General features: G+C 45.7%; 1 protein-coding gene across 1 annotated transcript; it reads left to right on the top strand.

The window, feature by feature from the left end:
- The first annotated feature begins 2,921 nt into the window (after positions 1-2,921).
- Positions 2,922-14,188, top strand: LOC115762352 (netrin receptor unc-5). Its single transcript, XM_030704521.1, has 9 exons — positions 2,922-3,576; positions 4,376-4,657; positions 4,777-4,947; positions 6,794-6,847; positions 8,148-8,429; positions 10,687-10,815; positions 10,920-11,112; positions 11,569-11,642; positions 11,707-14,188. Exons 1-9 carry the CDS (start codon positions 2,922-2,924, stop codon positions 13,101-13,103), a joined length of 3,237 nt encoding a protein of 1,078 aa, XP_030560381.1. The 3' UTR covers positions 13,104-14,188.
- The last annotated feature ends 1,541 nt before the right edge of the window (positions 14,189-15,729 follow it).

Raw genomic sequence — 15,729 nt, 5'->3', positions numbered from 1 at the left:
ATGTGCATTGCGCTCGACTGGCAGTTACCCTAGGAATTGGACTCTTTTGAACTTTCTTACTGCTGTCAATGATGGAATATGTATTTATACTCGCGTAGCATCAGATATACATACATATATAATATATATATATATATGTTCAAACCTGCTCTTGCAACTGCTCAGCCATTTCTCAAGTGTTGCCATTCAATTACAGGGTATCAAAATGTGCAAGCCTGCAGCAAGGCGCCAAAGTCTGCCCGATAAGGCGGCAATTCGAGGGCGGGGCAAATTGTGAATCTGGCATTTAACGATTTCATGTGGCACACTTTGATTAATCTTTACAGTCTGCCGACAATTTTAATGGCCAGCGATGCCTCGATAATTATCGATGCTCATAAAATTTGCAACAATAATCATTTTTTGCCATGCCAAATTTGCACAAATTTTAATCAATCATATGAGATAAGTGTTAATATGCGAGAGGGATTTGTTTACATAACGCTTAAACGAGCTGGCATAAATCGAATTTATTTAAGCAGTCCAGCAAATATCAGATATATACATATATAATATATATTACATTACATGGCCTGGCTTGAAGGCCTCGTCAAACAAGAGTCTAGACAAATCGAAAACAAAACCAACTTCAATATTCGGCTATAATTGAATGCACACAAACAACACAAATGTGTCTGTGTATGTGTGTGTGTGTGTGTGTTATGCCAGAGGGAATACTATTATTATAATCTGGTCAGCTCACACACGCACACACACACACACACACATGTACAGGCGCATATATTGACAGACACTCAAGTGTCCACAAGCACCCTGTAAATCCAATTGAATTACGCATAAAAGGCGCTTAAACCAAAAGAAATGACGCTCGTGACGATGAAGATGATGACCAGGCGAGAAAGAGGCAGATAAAGTGGGAGAGGAAGCGGTAAAAGACGCCTATCCAATATGTATTATTTCTCCATTTAATTCCCTTATTATCCGACATTTTATAGCTACGCGTGGCCCACGATTGCCTTTTGGCCCAATCATAATCACAATTTTACATCAAGCGGCGTTTCCGCAACAATTTACATATCGACTTTTCTGTATGTCGCCTGCCTTTGTCGACATTAAAGTGGGTAGAGCGGGGAGGGGAATGGGGGGGGGGGCAGCCAACAGTAGTTAAGAGCGTGCAGTAGGCTGCAGTTTAAACTTATGCATGATTAATACATAATTACAAAGGCAAACACATAAACTCCTACTCAAAGAGGTCTGAGCGTGTAGGGGGCGGGGGTCTGGGGCTGAGGACCGCATTTTAATGCCTGAGCCAACGGACTCAACACACAACTAATAACATTTAAAAGACGACAAAAGACACACACACACACAAAAGACAAAAGCCTGTGGGTTCCCACACAGCACGTCCTGAATGACTACCGAGTGCCTGCCTCTGTCTCTGCCTCCGTGTCGGCCTCCGCCTCGGCCTGGCTATCTATCGTGGTCTTGGCCATAAGTATATGTATACATAGCTGTTATTAATATTTCGATTTGGTACTAGCGATTCGTAGAACTTGACACATGACTTGCATAACTAATCAGACAATAGTTATACCCTACACCTCAAACGCTTGGCATAGCCCAACGGCTGATTGATGATGACGAAACTTGACTTCATCAATGGGTAATCGGAAATGTGATTGTTGCAGGATGTACACAAAGCAGAGGCAGAGCTTGATTGGAGTGAGACGAGGGGAGTGGGGAGTGGGGGGTAGCTCACTTATGTAACATGATATTAATATTTATTATCATGTTGCATGATATTCACATTTATGTCGTTTAATATTATTTTAAGTTTAATTGAAGTGCATACGACTTTTCTTTTATGATTACTTGCCTGAGTTCTGAGTATTGCGAACAGGTTGTTACCTAATGAAAGAGGAAGTTTGAGAAGTATTACAGCGAAATATGCTTAACATGTAGATGATGAGCCGGATTACGTCGGAGTATTGCCTTAAACGAAGGGCATAGTTGAATAAATCCATTCAAAACGTTTGCTTCTCAGTTTATATAATAATATATGTATATAATAATATATAATAAATGCAATCTTTCTGGTATTTTACCTAAAGATTTCGCTTAACTTAATTCATTCATAATATTCCTGAGTTTCGAAACCGGAAATTGTTCTACAGTTGACACGCTTTGTTTCAGCTTGTTCTGTTTTTATTTTTGTCTATGTTTGGGTCAATGTATCTCGAAATTTCCCAAATCTATTTCCACGTGGATATACACGTTTTTATGCATTACAGATATCAATGCCATATGTATCCTAATTCAAATGTGGTTTCTTTTAAACACAATTTCCTGTTGCAACAATTTCCTGTAGGTGATTAGCCAGTCGCATTGACTGTAACCAAATTCAACGTTGGGCATAATGATTATTAATGCGTGTGCTTGTGTGTGTGTGTGTGTGTGTGTGTGTGTGTGTTTCGCTTAAGATATGAACACTTTAGTTCATTCATGGACACTTTTCAGTGGCTCTGACAAACTGCTGCGGCATTCGCTGCTTGCCAAGTGGGCAAATTGTTGTGGTTTAGGAGTCGTTCGGGTCTGACATATGAGGATGGAATGCAACTGAAGTACGTGAAGCAAAAGCCATTTAAATGTATTTCTTATCTGACATTACAGATCGGGCCGTGGCGACATCAACCCAAACCCAAACCCAAACCGAAAGCAGCTAATGCCAGCATACCTCAGCAGCAGCAGCAGCAGCAGCAGCAGGAGAAGAAGCGACAGCAGCAGCAGGTGCAGTTGTTGCTGTACAGGAAACGCAGGACAAGACAACAACGACAACAACGACAACAACAACGACAACAGTGATAAAAACTGACAACGAATTATTAACGAGAAGCCGAGACAAGCGCAAGACAGATAGAAGCATGACGTCGTCGTCGTCGTCGTTGCACAAAGCCGGAAATGTGATTATAGTTTTAGTCAGCCTGCAGCTAATGTGGCTAAAATTGGCCGGCTGTCGGGATTTGCCTTTGGGCAGCGATTACGGCAGCATGTCCGCCTCCGTGGAGGATGTGGACCTTGTCGAGCCGCTGGTCACCGAACAGACAGCGCCGCATCAACGCCTCAACCTGGAGTCTGGACTCAACAGCAGCGAGGATGGCCGAGCGCCGGCTGCTGCGGCCGGCGGCGGCACAGCTTCCGTTATGGGCGCCGGCACTTTGCTGGAGGAGTTTAACGGCGGCAAACTGAGCCCGGCGGAGGCCAGCAACACGCTGCCCATATTCCTCAGCGAGCCGGAGAGCGTTTTTGTGGTCAAGAATCGGCCGGCAGTGCTCAAGTGCAAGGCATCTCATGCCCTGCAGCTGCACTTCAAATGCAGCGGCAGTTCCCAGCCGCCGCCTTCGACGCACGACAAGCACGTGGATCCGCACACGGGCGTCCACATGGAGGAGGTCACAGCCACCATACATCGCGATCTTGTCGATGAATATTTTGGCAAGGGCCCCTTCAAGTGCGAGTGCCAGGCGTGGTCGTCGCGCGGCGTGGTCAAGAGTCAAGCGGCCACGGTCCATATTGCATGTGAGTATTCAGAGGGTGGCTCTCAGAGCTGAGCGTTTGTCGTGCTTAAAGAATTAACTTGGTTGAAAAATGGCACGCGTCCTTCCCTAGTTTTAACGATAAAAAAGGGCGCTTTTCGGCACGCCGAAGATTTAATACCCTTGCAGACCGAACCTTTTTCATAATGCCTTGCTCGTATCTAAGAAGCTCAGGGAAAATATTTAATGCAGAGTTAAGCTAAGATATCTTGTTAACCTTGTAAACAAAGAAGTTTTTCATACAACAACCTCATTTTCGACCGATCGTTCCTATGGCAGCTATATGATATAGTAGTCCGATCTGGATAGGACTTTGCATAAATGTAGAGAGCATGGTGAAACTTATAAATACCGAGTTTGGTTAAGAAATTTTGAAAAACCAAAAAGTTTTCCATAGAACAACTTCATTTTCGACCGATCGTTCCTATGGCAGCTATATGATATTGTAGTCCGATGTTGATAGGATTTTGCATATATATAGGGAGCATAGTACAACTAATAAATTCCGAGTTTGGTCAAGATAACTTAATAAACAAAAAAGTTGTTCATACAAGAACCTACTTTTCAACCGATCTGCAAAGTTTCATTTAGAAGTGAGACACTGATCAGGAATATATATACTTTATGGGGTCGGGGATGTCTGCTTCTGTGCGTTAAACATGGCGAGACCAAATTATATAATACCCTCTGCAAGGGTATAAAAATGCGCGCCAACAGCAGCTGCGTCACCCTACAACCTACTTGTGTATACCCTACTTTAACCGCATTTCACCCCATTGCAGACATTCGCAAGTCCTTTGGCCAGTCGCCCACCTCGTTGCGCCTGGAGCTGGGCAGCCGTGCGGAACTGCATTGCGAGCCGCCCGGCGGCTTTCCGGAGCCGAAGCTCAGCTGGCACAAGAACAATGCGCTTATAACTGGCGACAGCGACACGGGTATCACTGTTAGCGGCAGTACGCTCACCTTTCGCCAGGTGGCGCTGCAGCATATGGCCAACTACAGCTGCAGCGCCGAGAATTTGGCCGGCAAACGTGTCTCCGATTCGGCTGTGCTCATTGTCTATGGTCAGTACACACACGCACACACACACACACACACACACACACACATATTTGCGGCTTTTACGACATATTTACTAAACTCAAAATCCCCCTCTCTCCACCCCTTCTCTCTCTGACCACAGTTAACGGCGGCTGGAGCGCCTGGAGCCCATGGCGCGAGTGCAAATGCAGCGGTAAACCGAGTCAGGGCCGCAAGCGAACGCGCACCTGCACCAACCCGATGCCCTTGAATGGGGGCGCCCAATGCGCCGGCCCCCAGGTACAAAAGTCGGCGGACTGTGCCGCATGTCCAGGTATGCCAAAAGCGTTTCCTCTGGTTACCCACAAATTTGTGGGCGTTGCCCGTTTTTGGGCCGGGTAACTTTTAAAGTGTAACCGTAATTGAAGGGCCAACAACGAAAATTGTCAATTTAAATGGCAGCTCAGCCCAGCCTGTGGGCGTTGGCAGCCACCTGCGTCCCTGTGAGCCCAGCCCCCCTCCCATCTCTCCGGCAGCACACAAATAAAGGCCGTCGACGTACGACGCACATTTTTCACACCCAGGCAACGAGCTAGCAGGGAGTCAAGCACAAAGCACTGCGCCGCAAAAGTTCAAGAGGGCGTTCCAAAAAAAGAAACAACAAAATGCAGGAAAATGCGAAGAAATTGCCAAAACCGAAGTTAGTTATACACTTACCTAATTCAAGGTTGACCTGTAAAAGAAGTAAATATTTGAGATTAGTTTGATTTCTTGCTTTCATTAAATAGATATCAAATTATATAAAGGGACTTTTATATTATAAGCCAGATTAATTTCTACAACAGTTAAAGGAATTTCGGATAGGAGTTCTTCTTTTGCTCAATTAATTTTAAATTATATCATTGCCTTGCCAAAGCGTGAATCATGGGAAAACATAAGTTTCTGCCACTTTTAAGCCAAGCTCAAAGCGTAAATGATTCAAGAACAAGTTTTATATACTTTGATATTATTTCTGAGAAGGATAAATGAATAATTCTTTATTGAATTCATGCCCGTGCGAGATATTCCATATATGGGAAAGTATCAAAGTACAACCCTTCGTTCATTCTACCAAAGACAAATCTCTTGCAATCTAATGTAGGGATTTTCGAGAATAATATAATTATGTCGAAAACCCGTCGTTAATTTGTTGACAAACCGTACGAGATATTCGTGCTACCCATTTCTGGAGCCGAGTCCAATAAATTTTTGAGTGAGCGCCGAGTATTTCATTTTAAACACGCATTCGGCTGCGTCTGCTATTGTGGAGTAGCTGCCTTTTGAAACGACGACAGATATCTTCACAAGCACGGCCAGATATATATCTGTATATATACGCACATATAGATGGGATAGATTGGACGTGCACAGGAGGGGGCGACCCCGCCGTTGGAACCGTTGGCACCGTTGGACCCGGGGGCGTCTGCTGGCGGCATACCAGTCATCAGTCGCTGACTAAATGGTGACAAAGGCATTGATGGGGAGAGTGGAGGCAGGCTGGCAGTGCGAAGAAGGGGGGTTGGGTGGAGCAGGGGATTGTTGCACAATGTGATTTCGGTTTTGGCATTGGACTGCAGGACCCGGCCGAGCTGGGGGCGCGCTCTTTTTGTGACAGACGCACGGGCGGCATGTGTTTGAGACTCTTCACTTTTATTCATGTAAATTTATTGTATTGCACATTGTATTGTAGTGCACACACACACACACACACACGCACACACACAAAGAATGAAACTCTGGCAGGCGCACAGCGGGCACAGCAATGAGCAATTGTTGACAGACAAGCGGGGCAAATGGAGCCGGAGCAGGAGGGGGGGAGGGGTGGAGGAGCTGCTGAAGCAGCAATAGCAATACACTTTCAAGTGGTCGGCTCGGAGGGGGGTGGGGGGCTGGTAGGGTGGTTGGGCCGCTTTTTCTATGAAAAGTGTGTCATAAAATTAATTTTAAATTTCGCTTCGGTTTCGCTTTTTTTTTCCTTTTTCGTTTCATCGTCAACTTATGACTTTTTCATCCCCATGGAATCGTGTCAACCTTATGGCGCTTCATCTGCTGCTGATGCTGCTTACCGTTGCCACGCCCATGCCGCCTGCCAACGCCCGTGATTACGCTGATGCTGACAACGACAACAACAACAACAACAGAGGACACTCAAATTGTGAGCGCTGATGGATTTGACATTTCGTCGAGTAAGCGCAGTAAGTTCCAAACGAAAGCCTGACAATGTGCATCTCAACAACAACAACAACAACAGAAAAGGGCTGCCCATTGGAGCTGGGTTTTAAAAAGGGGGGTGGGGGGAGGGGGGGGGGGGTCTAGAGTTCAATATGACATTGTGTTAAAGTTGAATGCTTAACGAGCCGAGCTCAAAATTGTTAATTGGAATTGGTCTAGAGGGTTGCAGTTTTCTATTTTTTTTTTTTTTTGGGAGCTCGAGCGTTCGGGCGGTTACGCTTTACAATTCAATAGACAATTGTGTTAAACTGTGCCAAAGGCAGCATCCATAACCCGGCCCGGATACGCCGTATCCAGCTCCAACGAACCGTGCAGCGATTCATTCAAAACACTCAGCCTCATTCATTCAATCGCAAAGCTGTGAAGCTGTAGCTGTTGCCGGACTAACTGACTTAGTTCGGGTTGTCTATTGGGTGTCTCCCCCATCTCTAGGCCAAAAGTGACGTCATTGTTGACGGCAACTTAAAAATCACTTACCACGATTTTCGCTGTCTGATTCATGCAACAGTCTGGCGACGACCCTTGAAGCAAGCAGCAGGATAGAGCAGCAGGGGAGAGCAGCAGGGGAGAGCAGCAGGATGCGTTAGCTGGAGTGGGGCATGTCACTCACACTCACACACACACACATAATTTAAATGCTGATGGGAAGGAGGACAACTTGCCAGTTCGCCTTTCGACGGGGGTGGTTTTTGGGCACAGGAAGTGGCAAATGCCGATATATATATGAGTTTGACATAGGCATACATCTAGCCAGGCCAGGCGAACAGCCAAGACCCACAACATGCACATTTTGCGCTTTTTGTTTAGTTTTCGGACTTGGCGGCGGTCCCCCACGACAAACAAAGAAAAAATTGAAATAAACGAAGCAAAATGCGAAAATAGAAAAGCATTAAAATGACAATCACTTTTACTCGAGACATTGGAAGAGGGAGGTTTGCTGCTGCTCTTAAATATGCTGGGAACATTTTTTGGTCTGAAGAGCTCCCCAGGGTTGGATGGGTGCCATAAATTCTGGGGCGCTGCATTTAGTTGGTAAAAGGTGCCATAATTGCGACGCATCTATTAGTTAAAGCAATGCCATAAAATGTAATGCGAGGCTCACTCACAGCGCAGCATATCCTGAAGTTTCCCACGTTGGGCGCCTTTTGATAAATGACTGCGGGGCCTGACGCTGTCGGGAATGTGTGCTAAATCATGTTAATATGACTTTTGATTTCTAAACAGCTCTCCCTCTCCCTCTCTCTCTTTCTCTTTTCCTTTTAGTTGCTCGGTGGTCGTCGTGGAGCGAGTGGAGCGTCTGCTCCGCGGAATGCATACAAGTGCGTCGCAGAAAATGTGTGACGCACGCCACAGTTGCCGCCGATGTGGCAGATGAGGCTGGCGAGCTGCTGCTGCTGACTGGCGGAGTGGGCGCCGCAGCACTCAGCTCAAGCAGCGATGGCGACGGCGACGCTGATGGCTCAGGATATGGCAAATCATTGTGCGCCGGAAAAGACATACAAACGGCCGAATGCCGTGGAGAGCAATGCCAGATTGGCAAGGATGGTAAGTGTGTTTATGACAACAACAGACAGCCAGTTGGTCGGTCGGTCGGTCGGTCTGCCAGTCAGTCGGCAACAAAGTAGACAGTTAGACAACAATAACAATCACAGTGGGCACAACAGACACAACAGCCAGGAACGAGAAGCATAGCCCGAACGGGCCACCACACAAAAGCCGAGCACTCAACGCTGATTGTCACAATGGGAAATTAACCAAGTGCATTTTGTTTGTGCATGTCCGCCCCCAACCACAGCCGCTATAATATAAAAATGGTAAAATAAATCAACCACCCAGCCACTAGAAAGGCCACTCAATCCCCACTGCGTTGAGTATTTTCCAAAAAGGGTCGCAAATCAATCGCAGTCCAATTTGCAGCTACCCCACGTTGGGCGCCTGAGCTAAGAATCTGCGCCCCATGTTTATGCGCTTTGCCAGATAATTAGGCAAAGCGACAAAGACGACGATAGCACAGAGTATCATTCAACTGGCCAAACTGCTTATCCCCAAACCAATATACCCAACCACTTTGAAGCTTTCGACATGTCATTGTTGCTGCTGTTTGGTCTACGATTTACAATCAGGGCGGCGAGAAGTGCGTGTGCGATGTGCGATTGAACCCAACTCAAATATAGTTCGTTTTGGGGGGGTTAGCCAGGGTCCATTGGGATCAATTATGCGACTGTCACAGTGTGTAATTGAAAGGATCAGCAGAGGCAAGTTCCGCAACCATTCAACACATCATTTTTGGTACATTTACGGGTTTCTTTTCGTTAATACCCTGTGCTCATCGAATGTGAACAAACAAGGGCTTAATGGACACTTGGGCAAATGAAAGCATCGCCTTCTGTTCAAACATGGGAGGTCTGCGGACTTCGAACACATTTCCATCTTTAAGCTCTCAGCATGGAAGTTTTTTAAGAATGGATTTGGGGATACAGGATATTCTCCTAGTCGAACAACTTCGACTAGACAATTTCTGCTCGTTTTTTCTGCATGTTATTTGATTGCTGTTGAAAAGTTTCTGCGAATGAAGAGTGACACTTTGTTGGTTTTGACTTGAGCCTTTAGCTTATTTTCCATTTTATTACATTTGCTGTGGCTCAGAGCGCCAGTTGGACCCCGGGCTAATATCCCTGGGGCTGCTGCAACAGTTGTAGCCAAAGTCCTGAGGCTTTATTATGTGGCCATTGTGGCAACTGGCAATCCGGGGGGTAGGATGGGCAAGTACTATACCCTCTCTAATCTCTTAGCATGACAAATACGCTTTTGATGTCCCAGGCAGGAGTCTACAAAAAATCAGCATGCAAAATGCAGAAAAAAACGAATGGAAAAGTGAAAGCGCAAGAAAAAGTCTAAAGTTTGGTTCGAGTGGGGGGAGATAGATCCATTCAAAGCGAAGGATGCTTCCGATGCTGCAAGCGGCTCTGTCGCTGATTTACAGCGAATATAATTGCTCATTTCATACATTGTATAATGCGTTCTGAGTGTGTGTGTGTGTGTGTGTGGGTGTGTAATAATCATAATATATATACATATACAGTGGAGTAATTCCTTGCGCTGCAGCGATTCCTTTGCGCCCGGCACAGCGCCAACCAGTCACCGCCAGCGCCACCAACAATGACGACAACAATCACAGCAACGGAAACAAGCCGAGCAACAATGGCGCTTGGGGCAAGGGAATGGGTGACGTTGCGGGTGCGGGTGCGGGTGGCGGCAGCAGGGGGTAGCGCACAATAATGCGAAATAGACGCCGGATTGTTGGGGGGGAAATTGAGCAACTGTGGCTTCCATGGACCAAGGGGGTCTGAGCATACAAACATAAAACATTAAATACAGACATATACAGGCCATAACAGAGAGAAGGAATAACCGAGCGACAGACAGACAGACAGACCGACAGACCGAGTGAGCGAGCGGTCGACCGAGGGGGCGACCGAGGGACCGACCGTCCGACCGACCGACCGAGCGGCATATACGGCTACGCATGGCTGCTTTGGATTGATGGCAACATTTTTTGGATGCGACCGCGTTTGGTTTCTGTTTTTGGTTGACTCAACTTTTGCGTATGTGTGTTTGTGGTGGGAGTGGGGAGGCGAGCATTCTTTTTAATACAAAAGACAAAGATTGAGATTGGCAGATGCAGGCGAAATCTGGATTTGGATTTGGGGTGGGGCTTTTCACGCCAAGACACATATTAAAAACCAAAAATCAGCAGTTTTATACAATCCGCCCAACTTCTCTGCCTTCTCTCTCCTTACAGACTTCGATTGGACACTGTACTTGGGTCTGGCCTTCATCACAGCCGTTTGCTTTGCCTTCGGCACCGCGCTCATCTGCTGCGCCCGCCGCGGCATTCGCCACAATCCGCACTACAACATGGCCCGCTCAGGTGAGTCGATTTCGCATTTTGCTGCTGCGGCAATTGAATCTGTGCTGACACGTTTCCTGTTGCCCTCGCCTCGTTTTGTTTTTTTTTTTTTGTTTTTGTTGCAGTTATGGACGCGGATTATATGCCCGGCGTTGTCGATAAGAAGGAGATGCGCATGCACATCGAGGCAGCCAATTTGGGATACGATTATGTCAATCCCGGACATCGTTATTTGCCCGGCGAGCACATCGTCGGCCTGGGCGTCGGCTGCGGCGGCGTCACGGAACATCACTACGATGTGCCCAACCTGGCGGCCAAGTAAGTTGCAAAACTTGTACTTTAATCCCACAAAGCGGATTACCATTGCTAGGGCTTGGATTGCATTCAATAGCTGCCATGCACAGCTGGATACATTTATGTGCCTTTAAGTATGCAAAGAGGCTTCGGAGAAGATGAACAAATCTTTGGTCAAATTTGCAAAAGATGGAAAGCAAAAGTATATCAACGAATTTTGTTTGTTCAAATTACGTCTTGTCACTTAAGTGAAACTTTGGGAATAGACCCTAAATATTAAAGATCCTTTGATACTGAGCACATAAATCGAATCCAGAGCGCTTGGTCTTGGTATAGACCCTAAATATTAAAGATCTTTTGATACTGAGCACATAAATCGAATAGATGATCCAAAGCCCTTGGACAACTTCCATCAGCTCTCTCTACATTTACAAGGATCCTTCAACTAACTCTTCGCTCTGCCCTTTCTCTCTCCTTCAGCTACACGAATCCTATAGATGACCTGAGCGCGGATTATCTATCCGAAACGGGCGACTCCTCCACAGCGGACACCTGTAAGTAACCCTCAGGCCTAGCCTAATGTCAGCTCTCGCTCAAAACTCTCTCCCTTTTCCGTAGCCAATTCCACGTTCGACATGAACGCCAAGCTCTCCATACTGAACGCCTCGAAGAGCAGCAGCTACGAGCTGCTGGGCAGCAACGGCGGCCAGCTGCGTCTGTATGGCGGCGAGCTGTTGCTCTTTGTGCCGGAGCTGGCCATTGGCAAGCATCTGAAGAAGCACGTCTCCCTGATGCTGCTGAGCGACGAGTGCAGTCGAATTGCCTGCGCCACGGACAGCTCCATACTGTGCAGCAGCGTGGTGCATTGTGCGCCCCGAAACTATGGCTTCATCAAGCCCGTGATACTCCGGATACCGCATTGCCTGCTGGCGCCGGAGCAATGGCATGTGCACATCTACCATGCGGACAGCGAGCAGGACGATCTGAATGTCGGCTGGCGGCGAGCGGTATCCGTGGGCGAGGAGACGATAAATACGCCAATGTTTGTGCAGCTGGAGCCGACGGCCGTGTACATTATGACCGAGCAGCTGGGCCACTTTGCCGTCGTGGCCGAGCCGCGCATTCAACAGCCGGCGATCAAGATGAAGCTGCTCGCCTTTAGCCAGCACACGCCGCCCAGCAGCAGCGCCAACTGCAGCCTGCGCATCTATGTGGTCAAGGATTTTCCCAACAGCCGGGACATATGCGCCAATGTCGAGTGCAAGTTAGGCGGCAGCTATCTGGGCGAGAGTCAGGTCTTTGGCTTCGTGCTGAACAGCCTCAATCTGAATATACGCGTGCGCTGCCGAGATGCCGACTTGGGAGCTGGCGATGCGGCAGATGCGCCCTACGAACATGCCATACCCTACCAGCATATATTGAGCAACAATTCCATATTGCACTGCGAGTTCAGTGTGCGGCGCCAGGAGCAGCAGACGCTGTGCGTCGACTTTGGCCAGGGTGAGCAGTTCGACTTTTATACGTTCAGCATGCCCGGCCAGGGACAGGGCCTGGGCCTGGGTTCGGCCGAGGAGCTGGCCTCGACAACGAACACGACCATCTCGATAGATCGCCAGGGCAACTATGTGAACGAGAGCTGTGTCCTGGACTTTGTCCAGCTGCCACATGCCACGAAGCGCTTGATATGCGCCGCCTTGGATCCGCCGCGTGCGGACGAGCGCGACTGGCGGCTGCTGGCCAAGAAGTTGAGCACGGATCGGTATATTGCATACTTTGCCACCAAACCCTCGCCCACCGAACAGATACTCAATCTGTGGGAGTGTCGCGCCAACAGTGGGGGCGGCAGCGCAGGAGAGGGCGCAATTGGCGGCGGCGGCGGCATTTCTAACGGTAACAGTTCCAGTTGCATTTCGCATGCGAACAGCATAATGTCGCTGCTGCTGACGCTCAAGGAGATGGGACGCCAGGATGTGCTGGACATCATAGTGGACACCATTGGGCCGCTGTGGATTTAGGTCGGGGGGGAAAGCTGTTGAAAACAACAACTAAACAAAACATGTTCATGAGTTGCCTTTTATTTGAAAAATGTTTAAAAAAAAAAAAGAGAGTGCGAACGAAATGGGAAACGAAGCGAAACGAAACGAATCGAAAAATATGAAACATGCTAAAAATGTAATCAAAGTCTAGGCATAAGGCATAAGGCATAGACATAGTCACATAGTCTGTACTAGTTACGTAGTCTAAGCTAAAGATATATATATATATATATATATATATATATATTATATATAATATATGTGTAGTGTGTTGTGTTCGAGTCTTTTTAGAACTCTGAACATTTGCTCAACGAACTCTGTTCCCCATGGGTGCCATGCATTTTTGATACTAAACTAAAATACATTAAATATACATATATATTATATAGAATTAAATGTAAGTTTACGATTATGTTGAAAGTTATTTGTGGCTTAGCAAACTTATAGTTTTAAACATTAGTTTGTAGTTTTCACGTATATCGAATATTTAGTAGGGGTATTCAGCTACTAACTAAACAGAAAAAAAAACATGTGCTAAGTTTTCAAGTTTCTAGGCAAAGCATCCCCCCCCCTCTGCCAGCTTGAACTGCTGACTATATGGCGGCGTCTATATATGTTCAGGCAGTTGAAAACTGTTTGCCAAATCGTTGAATTTACTCAACCGACTCTAGTTATAGACCATAATAAAAAAGAAAGCGTAGCATACCTATATACACTCACACATTTACATATATACATATATATAGAAAGCGTATAGAATGTAGTGGAAGAAACATTAAGAAACCGAGTAGCTTGTTAGACATACTCAAGTGATAACCTTTGTATTTGTCTCTAGTTTATAAGTTCACAAACTGTCGTTTCAAAAATCAAACAAGATAACAAGAACAACAACAAGAACAAATGAATATTTCAGCAATAATAACGAATATTTAATGGCCCAATGAATAAGCATACAATTTAGTCCTATATGCAAAACATAAAAGAGAACAAAAACTGTAGTTTAAACATTCTAACTAAATCGAATACAAATTGATGAACAGTTCCCGGTTTTGATTGATTTTTTTTTTTGTATGACATGCTGTAGTTCTTATGTATTTATAATATAATTTTATAAAATGACAAAACAGCAGAACAAATGCAATTAAATAAAGACGTTACTTACTGTAAAAATATATAAACTCTCTATTACTATGAACATATAAAACTATTTTGAACCAAATTTCAATGGCGCGCATTTTCAAATTGAAATTCAACAATTTTAGTGTGAAACCTAGCTATTGGGTAACGAACTGTGCTAGCTACATCTCAGCAAAGTTTCGCACCAAAAGCCAGGCACAGCAAACGAGACGTAAGACATGCTCACCACATCTCAGCAAAGTTTCACACTACAAGGCCGGCATAGCCAACGAGGCATGAATTATGCTCACCACATCTCAGAAAAGTTTCGCACCAAAAGGCATGCATGCCAGCCAGTAGTGGGACAGATTTACCACTAAGCAAACGAGACCTAGGGGCGCCACTGTGTTCTGTAAGCATAAGCGTTGCCAGCATGGCTGTCGATAACGATAACATGTTGTCTTGTGCGTTGTTATCGCATTTTATTTGGCGGCAAATATTTGATTTATAATATCAACTTTTCTTTGAATCGCAATTGAGGAATATAAAATAAATAAAATTCAAAATATATATGAATAATATTGAATAGAAAAATGAAAATAATATTAAATATGTACGAATACTTATTAATATGTAATCAAGTGCAAAGAGAAGAAGAAGATAATTAATTAGCTCGGTTGCCAACACGACAAGCAGCAATTGAGAGCTGCAACTGTCAAAAAATATGTGGCAAGCATGTTAAAGCATCGACACTTGCAACATTTTTTACAGATGCCGCACGGCAATTGGCCAATTGGTAATAAAACAAAATTAAGATACAACAATTATTAGTTAAAGCAATCGGCAATAACAGCAACAACTCGAGTCTGGGGCACACAAAAGCATTTTAACAAGCCCACAAATAACAAATCAATAATTTCATGCAACTGCCACAAAATGATTGCTGCAGTTGTTGCCGCTTGTTGTTGCCTCCTGTTGCTGCTGCTGCATTTTGGCGGCGCCTTTTATATCGCCACAGCAGCCGAACGTATAAATAAATTTAAACGATTTGGGGCTTTTCTTGTGGCAAATAGAAAACTACGAAGGCCACTTGCGATACGTGCGGCAGGCAGCAAAAAGCGTGCAATCGATGGCTGCCCCAAGGCAAAGAAACAAAAAAAAAATTGACTCCTGCCTGGTTGTTGCCACAGCGATGCCGGCAGCGACGCCGGCAGCGACTGCGACTGCGACTGCTGTCATCGTCAATTAGTTTTCTCACCGCAGACATAACAATATATTTTATGTATCGCTCGATTGTTTTGCCGCGCTTCGCATCCTTGACCATAGCCTCGGCTCTTTGTTTTTTTTTTTTTTTTTGGCATTTTTCCGCCGAAAGGGGGAAACGGCAGCAGTCGAACAATTTCCTAATTGGGTCGAAATTCCAATCTAACAACGATTTCAAATCGACTTTGACAATTTCGCGGCTGCTGTTTTTGGCCATTTGCTGCTG

This window comes from Drosophila novamexicana, unplaced genomic scaffold, assembly GCF_003285875.2.
Source record: "Drosophila novamexicana strain 15010-1031.04,08,12 unplaced genomic scaffold, DnovRS2.1 tig00000564-arrow-pilon, whole genome shotgun sequence".
Classification (NCBI taxonomy): Eukaryota; Metazoa; Arthropoda; class Insecta; order Diptera; family Drosophilidae; genus Drosophila; species Drosophila novamexicana.
This window is presented reverse-complemented; position numbering and strand designations above follow the sequence as displayed.

Excerpts from the sequence above, each read along its gene's own strand:
- LOC115762352 (XM_030704521.1), top strand. The coding sequence starts at position 2,922 with ATGACGTCGTCGTCGTCGTCGTTGCACAAAGCCGGAAATGTGATTATA. Across the intron at positions 8,430-10,686 it reads ATGCCAGATTGGCAAGGATG|ACTTCGATTGGACACTGTAC; the intron begins GTAAGTGTGTTT and ends CTCTCCTTACAG. Across the intron at positions 11,113-11,568 it reads GTGCCCAACCTGGCGGCCAA|CTACACGAATCCTATAGATG; the intron begins GTAAGTTGCAAA and ends TCTCTCCTTCAG.